The sequence below is a fragment of the Plecotus auritus genome (genome assembly GCF_963455305.1).
Source record: "Plecotus auritus genome assembly, chromosome: 9".
Classification (NCBI taxonomy): domain Eukaryota; kingdom Metazoa; phylum Chordata; class Mammalia; order Chiroptera; family Vespertilionidae; genus Plecotus; species Plecotus auritus.
In genome coordinates, this window is record NC_137783.1 from 46,963,855 (window position 1) to 46,979,029 (window position 15,175).

General features: G+C 39.0%; 1 protein-coding gene across 3 annotated transcripts in view; it reads left to right on the forward strand.

Moving 5' to 3' along the window:
* FAM149B1 (family with sequence similarity 149 member B1) overlaps positions 1-15,175 on the forward strand; it is a 53,915-nt gene that overhangs the window by 28,660 nt on the left and 10,080 nt on the right. For all 3 annotated transcript variants that reach the window (XM_080642111.1, XM_080642110.1, XM_080642112.1), the window contains 3 exons: positions 6,584-6,751; positions 8,540-8,727; positions 13,140-13,264. In XM_080642111.1, the coding sequence (XP_080498237.1) occupies positions 6,584-6,751; positions 8,540-8,727; positions 13,140-13,264 (481 nt within the window). The remainder of the gene's footprint in view (positions 1-6,583; positions 6,752-8,539; positions 8,728-13,139; positions 13,265-15,175) is intronic.

The window sequence follows — 15,175 nt, forward strand, 5'->3', positions numbered from 1 at the left end:
GTTTAAAGAAGGTTAGGGGCCTAAGAAACAGACCTTGAAATTTTTTTGAAAAAGTGATTTTGTTTAAACGTGTAGTATTAATTACAACTTAATCTTTTTATAGACGTTAAACTGCTGTTAGCTTGTTAGCTTAAAAGGGTTATATTAGTTAAAATGGCTAATTCTTTTGAACAACTCAAGCTCTTTAAATAGCAGCAAAATATACCCAAATAGGTTTATATCAAAACCTATGCTTACCTTAAATCTGTTGTAAAAAAAAAAAATCACAGTTTTAATTCATTTTTTTATTATTTCTATACTTTTTCCTAAGACTGTAGTTTTACTTACTTGATACCATCTAAGAGTTGTCATACTTATTTTGGAAGGTTCTTTTGCTTACTGTAATTTCATCAGACCACAGAGTAAAGCATTACTGTTTTAGGTGTTAGGGTTATAGGATCTGGATTATCAACTTACTCATTTTTCATCAGAAATGGGATTTGTTTGCTTTTCTCAAAGTGATTTAAACTCAAGGTTCTGGTCACTAGGCTGAGCTTTCTTTTTAATTTAATCTCCATATTGCATCAATAAACCTTTTTAACTTTATTCTTTGTATATAAATTTCAGATTTTTACAAACTAATATATTCCACAAAGATTAAATGTTCATTAATACTCACTGACAGCCAAAACCGGTTTGGCTCAGTGGATAGAGCGTCGGCCTGCGGACTGAAGGGTCCCGGGTTCGATTCCGGTCAAGGGCATGTACCTTGGTTGCGGGCACATCCCCAGTGGGAGGTGTGCAGGAGGCAGCTGATCGATGTTTCTCTCTCATCGATGTTTCTAGCTCTCTATCCCTCTCCCTTCCTCTCCTTAAAGTATCAATAAAATATATTTAAAAAAAAATACTCACTGACAAAAATTGCATAGGTCATGTGATATCATTAAGATATATTTTCTGACCTGTCAGTATAAACTTTATATATACCTTATTCTTATTTTATAACTATAAATAGTAGTTTCATTTTGAGATTTGATCTCAAAGGAAATAAGGAATCAAGACTGAGCCGTTATCTGCCCCGAGAGGCTGAATCATCGTTTTGTAACATACTACAGACCTCCTTTCTTTTCTTTCTACCTGCTCCCACCACTGCCGGTTGACCTGCTTATTTTTGGTTCTGCTTTTATTGACTATTTGACTTGCAGTTTTCAATGATGACTTTTCTTTACTATAGCACAGATTAAACAAATACCGGTCTATGCTGATATATACTTAAATGAAACAAATTATCCAGCTATATTGGTATACCACTACTTATGGAAAGCAATAACAAATTAAACATAATCTGTGATATTTACTTTCATGTAACTACTACTTTGTCCACATGTGATATTTTCTCTCTTGAGTACCATTATGAACTCATAGCATTTCAAAGTATTTACATGTTTTGGGGCCATTTAAGTAAAATAAGGATTACTTGATCACAAAATCACTGCAATACCATCATGTTACTTAGAATGGCATGTAATTTAAAACTTATGAATTATTTATTTCTGGAATTTGCCATTTAATATTGTCAGACCACAATTACTTTGGGTAATTGAAATGGCAGAAAGTTAAACTATGGGTAAGGGGGAACCATTATATCTAAAGTAGTCAAGATCATAGAAACAAAAGTAAAAATGTCATTACCAAGAGGGGGGAGAAGAGGGAGGGGCAATTAGTTTTTAATGGGTATTAGAGTTTAAGTTTTACAAGATGAAAAGTTCATAAGATCTGTTGTGAAATAACATGATATACTTAATACTACAGAACTATAAAGTTTAAAAAGCTTAAGATGGTAAATCTAATGTGAAATATTTTACATTTTATTTTATTTTATATTTTATTTATTTATTAGAAGCCCAGTGCATGAATTCGTGCACCAGGGGGGTCCCTCGGCCTGGCCTGTGGGATCGGGCTGAAACTGACTCTCTGACATCCCCCAAGGGGTCCCGGATTGTGAGAGGGCACAGGCCAGGCAGAGGGACCCCCCCTGGTGCACGATCAGGGCCGGGGAGGGACGTGGAGGATTGGCCAGCTGGGGAGGGACTGCGGGAGGGCTCCAGGGCATGTCAGGCCCATCTCACTCAGTCCCGATCGGCCGGACCCCAGCAGCAAGTTCATCTACCGGTCGGAGCATCTGCCCCCTGGTGGTCAGTGCATGTCATAGCAAGCGGTTGAGCAGCGTTAGCATATCATTAGCATATTATGCTTTGATTGGTTGAATGGACGACCGGACACTTAGCATATTAGGCTTTTATTATATAGGATTTATTTATCCTCACCCAAGGAGTAAGGGTATTTTTTCCATTGCTTTTTAGAGAGAGTGGAAAGGGATGGGGGTGGGGAAGGAGAGAGAAACATTGATGTGTTAGAGACACATCAATTGGTTGCCACACATCCCCACCAGGGCTGGGGATTGAACCTGCAACTGAGGTAGGTGCCCTTGATCAGGAATAGAACCTGTGACCCTTTCTTTGGTCCTCAGGCCAACACTCTAACCACTTAGACAAACTGGCCAGGGCTTTACCACATTAAAAAAAAAAAATTACATGATATGATATGGCTGCTATTTGTTCTAAGCATACCTCCCATGTCACTAATCACATATTATAGCTTTTCCTGTAATTTTCTTTGATTTTTTTTAATGTCCTAAATGCAAGAGCCAGTCAAGTTAATTACAAATAAGTGGGGGTTTTTTAGACACAAAGAGCTTAAAGCTCTCCAAAGCCATGGAGATATTCTCTTTCAATTCTTCTGGAAGGACCATCCACAATCATATTTCCTTTCCATTACACAGTACTAAGTTATTTTTTTCTTCCTTTTGCCTTCATGAAATCACACCTTCATGTAAATTTCCTCTATTTAAGTCATTTCTAGAGGTCCACTGGGAAATAAGTTTGGTCTGAAATGGAGCTGAGAGTGGTTAATTATACTTTGCAGCTCCTGTCGGAAAGGAGAGCTCTTGGCCACTAGTTCCTTCTAACCACCCTGGAGGGCCTTGCAAGGGATCATCTCCAGAAAGACTGCAGAATTCCACCCCCTAAGGTCTACACCTAGAGGAGCTGGCTCCAAATTAAACTCTTTGTTTAATAAAGCTAGCCAAGTCATTTCATTCTCCATGCATGTGGGAGAAGAAGAAGTACCAAAGATTTTTTTCCCTCTCACAAGAAAACAGATCTCAACTTAAATATTACTACCAGGGCAATACATTATTAGGTAAGACCACTGTTATTCTTTTAGTAAGTAAAAGAATTACACACATTATAAAAGTTAAGGCTTATTTTTCAGACAATCTCTGAAGTCTGGTAATTTAAAAGATTCCTTTGTTAGAAATAACATTTGCAAAGACAGTTTTATGATATAGAACACCATCTGTTTTGTTTTGTTTTTTTGCTGCAGCTTTAGGGAAAATGCAACATTTCCCTTCTCACCTAACTAAAATTTTTTTTACTAAGAGAATGGTCTATGCCAGCCGTAGGCAAACTACAGCCCGCGGGCCGGATCCGGCTGTTCTATCCAGTTCTCTTGCTCTCCCCTCCGCTCCTTTACTTTGAATTTATATTAGTTCACACAAACACTCCATCCATGCTTTTGTTCCGGCCCTCCGGTCCAGTTTAAGAACCCATTGTGGCCCTCGAGTCAAAAAGTTTGCCCACCCCTGGTCTATGCTTTGTTAGCCCTATTTTTTTCTCAAAGCAAATAATTTATTAGTTACCACTGACTAAATAATGATTGGTTTAATAATCACAATAACATATGGAATGCTGGGTGTGCAGTGTTTGATAGCTTTTAATTTTTGTGTTTTGGTAGAAAAAACTATTAACACAAAGCATGAAGTACATAATTTCAAAATAAGGACAGTCCTTTTTAGGAAAGGATATTTAGCAGTCTTACTGGTCATTTGTCCTTATTTTGGTATAGATTAGTAAAAATTTTGTCATGATTGGCATAAATCTGTTAACTGGAATTTGGGAATCACCGTTTTAGAATTTCAGGACACTTAAAAAAAAACTTTAAATCTCAAATATAGAGACTTTGTAAACAGTACTGCCAGGTGGTTTAGATATGTTGGTTCTACAAACTGTTTCTCTCTTACTGTCTCTCCATCCCCATACCTCCCACCAAATTTAGTCCAGGCTCTCATCAGCTTACCAATTCTTGCCTCAATTTTTACATTAGCCTCCTAACCTCATTAACCTCCTCATCATTATCCTGGTGATCTTCTAAAGCAAAGACCTTGTCATTCCCCTTCTTAAAAACTTTAGTTTTCATTGCAATCAATTAGCCCAAGTTAACACACAAAGTACTTCACTGTCTGGCCCATCAGACCTTTTCAACCACTTCCTATGAGCCCTACACTTTATTTAGCAGCTTACATAACAGAGAAGTTTATTTCCATTTTGAAGTAAGTCTGGAGGAAGGGTATCTAAACATAATAGAGTAGTGGCATGGTGTTTTCAGGGTCCTGGACTCCTTTTATCTTTCTGTTGCACCGTGCTGGCAGATGATGTTTTTCCTGAAGTTTTCTCTGTCAGATAGCTGATAGAGTTCCAAATATGACATTCACTTTACAGGTAGCAGAAAGGAGAAGAGGCCAAAGGGCAAAAGGGCTCCCGTTATAGCCAAGCCAGTTCTCCTTAAACAGCCTTCCCAGAATGCCACCTAACAATTCTACTCATATCTTATTGGCTCTATCTGGCTGCAAGGTAGTGGGAAATGGTAGTCTCTGAGGTGGGGATTACTCTCCTGAATTAAACTGACATGATTTACTAGGAAAGGAGAGAATGGATATTGGGGGCATCTAGCATTCTCTGCCATATGTCTATAATTTTATGAAATTATTGTACATACTTTGTAATATTTTTACACTTACCATTTTATTGTAGGTATTTCACATTTTCTCCTACATTAACATAATGACCTTACACTATTCCATTGCATTAATATACCTTTTTTTTTCAGCTTTAAAGTAGAGTTTTTATTTCTCAAATGAAAATGAAACACTGACCAAAATAAGTGAATGTGAAGAACAACTTTATCTCAAAAAATTTGAAAAGAAAATAAGGCTATGTCTATGAAGGTTTTTTATTTTTGGTTAATTCCTTCACCTTATCCACCCAGCCCTTAAAGCCCATCCCTTCTGATCACTGTCAGTCTGTTCTGTATAATATGCCATTATTTAAACAACCAATCCTCAAACCTGTATTTTGAAATTGTTGGGCTAGCTTTAATTTTTGACAATAATAAACAATTCTGTGAAAAATTTATAGCTAAATCTTGTAGGGCACATCCTTGAAGGTAATCCCAATAAACGGAATCACTGAATTAACAGGTATATTTATTTTAAGGCTTCTAAATGCATATTTCCAAAATGTCTTCCAGTAAGATTTTACCACTGGCCTTGCTGAAAAGTGTCATAGATTTATTCTTTTTTCCCCATTTAAAAAATACCTAAGGTACAAGAAAGTATAAAGAATAATATAAAGCATATCTTGGTTATCTATATCTATATATATAAAAGCCTAAGCGACAGTTCGACTGCTCGACTGGTATCTACTGTAAAAGAACACCAGGGGGGAGACGCTCAAAGCACAGGCATGGAAACATGGAACAGACTGATGAATCTCAGAGGGAAGGGGGAGGGGGAAAGAGATTAACCAAAGATTTTATATGCATACTAGACCCTGATGCAAGTGGGGTCCCTCGGCCTGGCCTGCAGGGATTGGGCCGAAACCAGCAGTCCGACATCCCCCGAGGGGTCCTGGATTGCAAGAGGGTGCAGGCCAGGCTGAGGGACCCCACCAGTGCACGAATCCATGCACCGGGCCTCTAGTATCTAATATTTAGTTAAACTAAGAGCCATTTTTAAAAATGGTATTGCTCAAATGATCAAATACCTCCTACCCTGGAACCGATTAATCAGTAGAGACCATGACCTTAACCATAACTCAACTCCTTTAATCACCATGATTAATGTCATTCCCCTATATAACCCATCCTTTGAAAGATAGGTCTTTAAGCAGATTTGCTCACCTGGGACTTGGGGCATGGTGCCAGTTCCTCAACTAATAAATTTTACTTTCTTTGCTGGAAAAAAAAATTGTATTGCTCAGATCTGACTTTCTCCACAGTAAGCTTGCTAAAGTGAATGAATCATCACATATTCATTGAATACCTGGGTTTGAAGAAAAATTTAAATATAAATAAGAGAAGATGCCTGCCCTTAAAGAGCATGCATTTTGAGTAATGATGGAATTATTGAAATAAGTACATAACCTCCTGAGGTGCCTTTAAAGATGTAATTATGAATGTAAATATGCTTAGATTTTTTAAAATTTTATTTTATAGCCACAGCTGTTGCATCTGAAAAGATAACAAGCAGTATTCAATACTGCATAATATACTTAAGCAGAGTATGTCTATGGCTAGTATTTATCCTTCCTGCTCTGAGAATTAATAAGCATTAAGGTTTATAGTAGTCAAGGGAAGTGTCATCAGGGCAAGGGACTTTGAACTGTGAAAGCTATTTATGTTAATATTTTCTTTTTCTTTCTCCCAGATTTGGTATTAGGGGAAAGAAGTTACATTTCTCAACTTCTTATGTTCATAAAGCATCTTCCATTGCCAAATCCCCTAGCTTGTGTTCTATGGAAAAAGAAGAGGAAGACTGTGTAATTATCTCTGAAGGAGTAATAGAGGAATACTTAGCATTCGACCACACAGATATGTGAGTATTATGTTTTTTAAGCTTTTTTCTCATCTTTTACGTATTAATCCCTATTTTCTCTAAAGTATACTACCAATATTACCTATAATTGTCACTTTTTGTTACATTTTTTGTTGTTGTTGTTGTTACATCTTTTCCATTACTTCTCAGGTATCCAGAGTTCATGTGCTTAGTTTATATAAATCCCTGCTGCTGCCATAAACCAGACATCCTGGTGTGTTTTCCTCCTGCACATGTCATTTGCTTCTTCTTGACATTAAATATTTTTTAAATGAGTTAATTTTTTCCTCCACATAATTTTATTTTACCCTTTGTAAATTATCACCAGCAATTCATGAAATCACTGAAAAATTTTAAAAGAGCTGTTCAAGAGGTGTGAACTTCATTTACATAAATCCTGTTTAAAAAAAGGTATATACAGTTTATATAAAAATCTTATACTCAGCACAGACTTTATAATTGATAATGCTTATTTATATCTATTCTTATTGTAAGTCTGACAATAGTCTTGTGACATAGATATTATTTACCCTCTTTACAGGATAAGTGAGAGTCAAAGTAGTTAAATGATTTGTCTGAGGAAAAGCTAAAACTAAAACCTATCCGATTCTAGGTCCAGTGTTCTCTTCACTATTCCATGCTACCTTTCTGAAACAACCTCTTAAACTATTCTTTTAGCTTTGATAGTCACAGCAGCATATCTGGAAGTGAGAGAATTTCATTTTAGACTATGAGGGTTTGATTAGGTCTAGTTAATATTGTGTCAAATGGTTCTGGACTTTTCTCCCCATCATATTTCCTACTGAGCCATGCTTACTCATGTGCTCAATGCACACATTCTAGGGCCAGCTAAACATAACCCAGATTCCTGTACATAACACCATTGAACTCCTCCTTGTTGCAAAAGAATCGCAATTAGGTTCTTTGGTTTTCTAGAGTCTGCCCCCTTTCCCTTTATTTCACCTGATGTGGGTCAGATTATCTATATTTTCTCTTCCTTTTTCCTCTAGCCAATCGTTTCCCTTGGTGCAGTACAGTATGTAATGTAACTTTCTCTGGATGAATGTATAATGTTTACTTTTAGAAATGTACATTGGGGGACAAAGATGTAGGAGACTTATTTTTCACTACATGCATACATTTCTACAATATGAATTTTTTATCATATGAATGTGTTATCTCTTCTAAAAAGAAATAGAGATAGATTTGACTCACTGAGAGTTTCTGGGTTACAGATACAGTCTCCAGAAGAGGCTCAGAGTAGCTTCCTGTGCTGTTGGGCTCTTTTTTCTTTCCAGGCAATTACCAAATGTTTATTTGGATTAGTAAAAGTTTTAAAATAATCTGTGTGGACTCTTTCCCTAATGAATCATTGCCTTAATTATGCAGCATAATCACAGTTACATGCACATCATTAAATGTCACATTAACATTAGTCTAAATGTTATTCAATTACAACAAAAGATTATTTCTGTATGCTTAGTTATCACAGCTTGTTACTCAATTGACAATGCTCATCTGTTTACAGCTAAAAAATCAGTGATTCTCAGTCTTCTATTTCTTGTTCTGTTTTGGGGGCAAAGTAGTGGGGTGGGGGTAATAAGGGAAATGCAGTCTCCTCTGTTGAGAACTCCCTTAATTTACAAGGCAACTTAATACATGTGCTACATATGCTGGGTAAGGGGCAAGGAAACATGGGGTACAGATCACACTTCTAAGGAGCACAAAGGACAATGGTGAGCATTCAGTGAATAACCACAAAGTCTTTCCATCTTGCTTCTGTTACAGGGAAGAGGGGTTTCATGGAAAGAAATCAGAAGCAGCTACAGAGAAACAGAAATTAGGGTACCCTCCCATTGCTCCATTTTACTGCATGAAAGAGGATGTCCTTGCTTATGTGTTCGATGAAGTGTGGAGCAAGGTCCTGAGCTGTATGGAGCAGTTGACACGCAGTCACTGGGAGGGATTTGCTTCTGGTAAGGTTCTTTGTGAAAAAAACATAAAAAAGTAATTGTTTATGATTTCCAGGCCCTAACCAGTCTATTAGATTATATGGTTCATTAGTGCAAAAGACTCATATTTGTATTTCCCACAGAAACTAAGAGATATTTAGAAATATTTGAGAGTAGCAACAAGGCCTAGTCTATGATGACTAGACAGAGACTGTGCTTTCTCTTTGAATATAAATATTTGTGAGAAAAAAACATGTACAAGTGGCAAGTACATCTTTAAACTGCTTTATTAAAGAATAATTGATATCCAACAAATCATGCATATTTAAAGTATATAAGTTGATAAGTAGACCTGTGTATATGCATATGAAACAGCCAATAGAGTGAACATACCATTACCCCCCAAATTACCTTGCCTGACCTTCCATCCCCAGGTGACAGTTAATCTGCTATCACTATAGATTTTGTTTTGCAGAATTTCATATAAATGGAGTCATGGTATTTACTCTTCAGGTCCTGCCTGCATTCAAAGGGAGGGGATTACACAAAGGTGTGACCACCAAGAGGTCAGCATCAGGGGAGCCACCTTAGAGTTTGTCCACGACAATCCTCCCTCTGGCGCCCATGATTTATGTGCTCCCACATGAAAAATACTTTCAACTCCCTTCCAAGGTTTCCAAGAGACTCATCTTATTATAGCCAGCAGCCCAAAGTCCAAAATATTACCATCTAAATCAGGTCCGTCTATGAATCAAGTGCTTGAATGTAATACATTAAGTAAAGGTACTGGGGCACAATTCCTTTCCATTCATACACCTGTGAAACTAAAGGTTATATGCATCGATATTTAAACATCTACTATTCCATTCCTAGAGACAAGTTATCTGACTCCGCACAATAGTGGGCCGAGAAAGGATAATAGTTATAGATATTCCAGTTTAAAGGGTAGGGGTGGGAGGATGGAAAGTAAAAAAGGGTCCAGGTCAATTCTGAAATCCAACTGGGAAAATATTGGGAGTTCATTAAGTTTCAAGGCCTAGAAATAATCCTCTCAACACTCTGCTCCACTGCCTGGGCTCTTTGTTTCACTCTCTGAGTCATCTTTCCTTTTTCATGAAAGATAGCACATGTTTGCAGCTAAGTGGTTTTATCGGGCTGCTTCCTGCCAATAGAATTTTGGGGTTCTGACCACCTTCTTCCATTTAGAATCTTTTGCCATCTAGAAAGACTGAGAATTTCCAAAATCATCAAGTACTGGTTTACTTATGATTAATAATTTTTTCTTCAATATATCTCATCTCATATCCTATCTAATAAAAGAGAAACATGCAAATTGACCGTAACTCCGCTACACCCACAAGCCACGCCCACAAGCCAATCAGGAGCTAGTATGCAAATTAACCCAACAAATATGGCAGCGGCCACGGAGCTGGAGCAAGCAGGAGGCTTGAGTTGTCCCCAGTGATGGAGGAAGCCAAGCTTCCTGCCCACCCTGGCCTGCCCTGGCCTCTGCTCAAGGCTACAAAGTTTCAGTTATAGAAGATAAATAAATCCCAGATACCAGGGCCTCCGCTTGGGTCGCCGGGGGGTGTGGCCAGCCTGCAAACTACCACAGGCCCCTCGCCCAGGCCGCCCCACGCCCCAAGGGAACTCCCACCCTGATCTGAGACACCCTTCAAGGCAAACCAGCCAGCCCCCACCCATGCACCAAGTCTCTATCCTATCCAATAAAAGAGTAATAGGCAAATTGACCATCACTCCAACACACAAGATGGCTGCCCCCATGTGGTCAAAGATGGCTGCCTCCATGTGGACACAAGATGGCCAGCAGGGGAGGGCAGTTGGGAGGGACCAGGCCTGCAAGGGAGGGCAGTTAGGGGTGACCAGGCCAGCAGAGGAGGGAAGTTGGGGGTGATCAGGCCTGCAGGGAAGGAGAGTTGGGGGGGACCCAGGCCTGCAGGGGAGAGCAGTTGGGGGGGACCAGGCCTGCAGGTGAGAGCAGTTGGGGGTGACCAGGCCTGCAGGGGAGGGCAGTTAGGGGCAAACAGGCTGGCAGGGGATCAGTTAGGCATCAATCAGGCTGGCAGGGGAGTAGTTAGGGGGTGATCAGGCTGGAAGGCAGAAGTGGTTAGGGGCAATCAGGCAGGCAGGCAGGCTAGCAGTTGGGAGCCAGCAGTCCTGGATTGTGAGAGGGATGTCCCAGATTGGAGAGGGTGCAGGCTGGGCTGAGAGACACACACCCCCATGCACAAATTTTGTGCACCGGGCCTCTAGTATTATTATAAGCAGCAGGCGTCTTACCTTCAACAATTTGATTGGAAATCTCCTTAGCTATATAACCAAGGCTATCACTTAAAAGTTCTGCTTTTCACATGACTACAGGAGACCACTTCATTAACCTTCCTGCCACCAAATAACAAGCATCTCCCTTCTTCCACCTTCTATAAATATATATTTGACTTCAGGGAGGAAGGGAGAAGGAGAAATAGGAACATTGACGATGAGAAACTTCATCAATTGGCTGCTTTTTGCATGCCCCCCACTGGGGATCCAGCCTGTAACCCGGACATGTGCCCTGACTGGGAATTGAACTGTGACCTCCTGGTTCATAGGTCGACGCTCAGTCACTGAACCACACCACCCAGGCCCTTCTAATAAAATGTTCCTCATTTCCTTCAGAGCCCTTCCTCCAAATCCAGATTTCCACTAAGTCTATTCAAGGCAATTTATGCGTTCTCCATCATACTTCTCTCCAGCCTCTATCAATGAACAATTGAAAATGAAATTAAGAAAACAATTCATTTATAATAGCATCAGAAAGAACAAAATAAACTTAACCAAAGAAGTGCAAGACTTGTACACTGAAAACTACGGAACATTATTAAGAGAAATTAAAAAAGGCCCAGCCGAAACCGGTTTGGCTCAGTGGATAGAGCGTCGGCCTGCGGACTGAAGGGTCCCGGGTTCGATTCCGGTCAAGGGCATGTACCTTGGTTGCGGGCACATCCCCAGTGGGAGGTGTGCAGGAGGCAGCTGATCGATGTTTCTCTCTCATCGATGTTTCTAGCTCTCTATCCCTCTCCCCCTCTCTCTGTGAAATATCAATAAAATATATTTTAAAAAAAAAAAAAGGCCCAAAGAAATGGAAAGACAACTGTGTTTATGGATTGAAAGACTTAATATTGTTAAGATGGCGATATCCCCCAAATAGATCTACAGGTTGACTATAATTCTTATCAAAATTCCAAGTGCCTGTTTTGTAGAAATGGACAAGCTGATCCAAAAATTCATATGGAAATGCAAAGTACCCTGAATATACAAAACAATATGGAAAAAAAAAGTGGGAGATTCATACTTCCTGACTTTGAAACTTAATGCAAAGCTACAGTAATCAAAACAGTGTGATACTGGCATAGGACAGACATATAGATCAATGGCATACAATCAAAAGTCCAGAAATAAACCCACACTCTATGTCCAATTGATTTTCAACAAGGATGCCAAGATCATTCAATGGGGTTAAAGTAGGGTATAGGAACAACTGGATAGCCACATGGAAAAGAGAAGGAAATTGGACCCTTACTTGACACCATATACAAAATATCAACTAAAAATGGAAAAAAGACACACAGTTAAGAACTAAAACTATATAACTCTTAGAAGAAAACATTAAAGTACATCTTCATGAGCTTGTGTCTTGAAATAATTTTCATGTTACTTCTTGAAGTTTATTATTTGGTTTGGCAGGGATTCTTAGATATGACACCAAACCCACAAATGACAAAAGAAAAAATAGATAAATTGGACTTCATCAGAATAAACTTTTTTGTATCAAACACATTATCAAGAAAGAGAAAATAACCTACAGAATGGGAGCAAATATGTACAAATCATACAACTCATAAGAACCTCGTAGCCACAATATGTAAAGAACTACAATTCACCTTGGCTGGTGTGGCTCAGTTGGTTGGAGCATCAGCCTGTGCACCAAATGGTGGCGGTGTCAATTCTCAGTTAGGGCACTTATCCAGGTTACAGGTTTGATCCCCAGTCGGGGCATGTGCTGTAGGCAACCAATCAGTGTTTCACATCAGTGTTTCTACCTCCTCTCCCTCCCTCCCTTTCTCAGAAACAAAACTACAATTCAACAACAAAAGGACAAACAACCCAATTGTAAAAATGGGCAAATAACCTGACTAGACTTTTCTCCAGAGAAGATAAAAAATGACCAATAAGTACATGAAAAGATGTTAAACATCACTCAGGGAAATGTAATTGTTTGAGGATTTTGGTGGGGGTTTTTGAACCATGCAGGTAGTATGAAATTGGACTGCAAAGATGAGTGAAGCCTAGCTCAAGACAGTTCTCAGAGCTTGTTTTTCACAGTACTGTTGCTGTAGGTCTGGAGATGGATAACATTATGTTTCTTTGCTCAGATGATGAGAGTAATGTTGCAGTCACCAAATCGGCTCCAGAAAGCCCCTGTGTGCTGAGTGAACCACAACCTTTGGTCTTACCTCGAGTGCCACAGTCTAAGGTGCTGTCCATCACCTCAAATCCGGTAAGCCCCATAGGGGAATATACTAGAGAACCTAGGACTGTTCTTGCCAGAAGTTTGCTCAGTTATTTGCCTGAACTGTATTATTTATGACTTAATTTTTTTCAGTAAGTTATGTGGTTATCACTATAATCCAGTGATTCTATGTATTGACAAATTTAATTTGTTTTAAAAATTAATGGCAAATTAGGGTTAAATTATTCTCAGTCAGCTCTTTTGAAAAGGCAGGTATAAGCAGTGCAATCTAGACTAAACTATGTGTCAGCCTGTTCTGGGAAGAATGAAGAATATGATGAAAAGAGACCAAATCTCAAATTTTTTAAGGCCGTAACATTCTTTTGAATTTTTTAAATTCCTTTCTTTTTTTCTTGTCACTGCCTACTTGGCTTTTGTGTTTTTCCCCCCAAGTATTTACATCTGTTGACTTGTTCCATACTTTGTGTTTTCTCTTGGGGTGTTTAGCACTTAGGTGTAAAAGGCAAACCAGAGAGGACAGAGAGAAGTGGTCTCAAGTCTATGGGCAAGCATAAAGATGGCCATTTCTTGCAGGTTGATGGGCCTGCTGATGAATCTGGTTTCATCCCTGTGTAATGATTATGTAGAACCAGTTTCTACATGATAGTTTCTCAGTGTTACTTGTGGCAAAAGTGTTGGGATAAATGGAGCGTAGTGGGAAGGGAAAAAAAGGAGAGAAAGGACTCTAATCTTTGTGTGTCATGCTCATCAACCCTGCATTTTATGGCCAGATCGAATATTTGGTTTATTGATAAACTGAGCAGATATTGTGCAGATGGATTTATAAACGTGTTATTTAAAAATAAAATCAGCAAGGCTCATACCTCATCACATTAAAGGGTGAACCAGGTGAAATTATGTTCCTTGGATGGTAATAAAATACTTCTACATGTTGAACTGGCTTGGCAATGATTTAGGAAACCTAAGCCCTAATCAGTTAACTTCAGTGGTTCTGGTTACTAATAAAAGTAAGAAGTGTTAATCCAAACATTCTTGAAAGAAAAAGCAAGAGGAAAATGCATGGCAAAGGAGATGACCAAACTGATGACCTGAGAGAGAAAAGAAACAGGACTCTGAGGTAGTGATGTGCATCCAAGTAAGATTAAATCCTGCTAACATTGCAACAAGAGGATTAACTCCGTCCAATAAACAGTCTGCAGAATTTTGGTTATCATTGAGAGCTGATGACTCCAGCGGTAGTGAAGGAAAAAGGACTAGTTTGTGTAGAGTGATGGTGAAAAAAATCATGTTAGAGTTTACCCTTATTTTTTTCTTCTTCTAAGCCATTTATTTGGATTCTATAATTACAATTTTGGGGGCAAAAATGGCACCAGTTGTTAGACTGGTGGAGTCAGACCAGACCTTGGTTCAGCCACCTTGGTACTTGAGTTCTGGCTAAGAAAAAATTCAGAGCCAAGATTCAAACTGTAAGGTAAAGTTTATTTAGAACAGGGGTGGGCAAACTTTTTGACTCGAGGGCCACAATGGGTTCTTAAACTGGACTGGAGGGCCGGAACAAAAGCATGGATGGAGTGTTTGTGTGAACTAATATAAATTCAAAGTAAAGGAGCGGAGGGGAGAGCAAGAGAACCGGATAGAACAGCCGGATCCGGCCCACAGGCCGTAGTTTGCCCACGGCTGATTTAGAAAGTCACAAAGATTAAAAAAAAAAGTGAGCTGTAGAAGGAATGGGATTAGGAAACAAGTTATGGAAGCAAAAGAGGGGCCCTGTAACTCGTAGAAAAAATGGGCTTAGGAAAAAGAGACTGAGGCAAAGAAAATGCACCTGGGGGACGAAGGTGGGGACAGGCACTGGCATGCTCCCTAGAGAGTTGCATTCCTTTATTTATTTATTTTTTTGGTTCCATACTTGTGTTTTCTAATAACAATAATAATAAA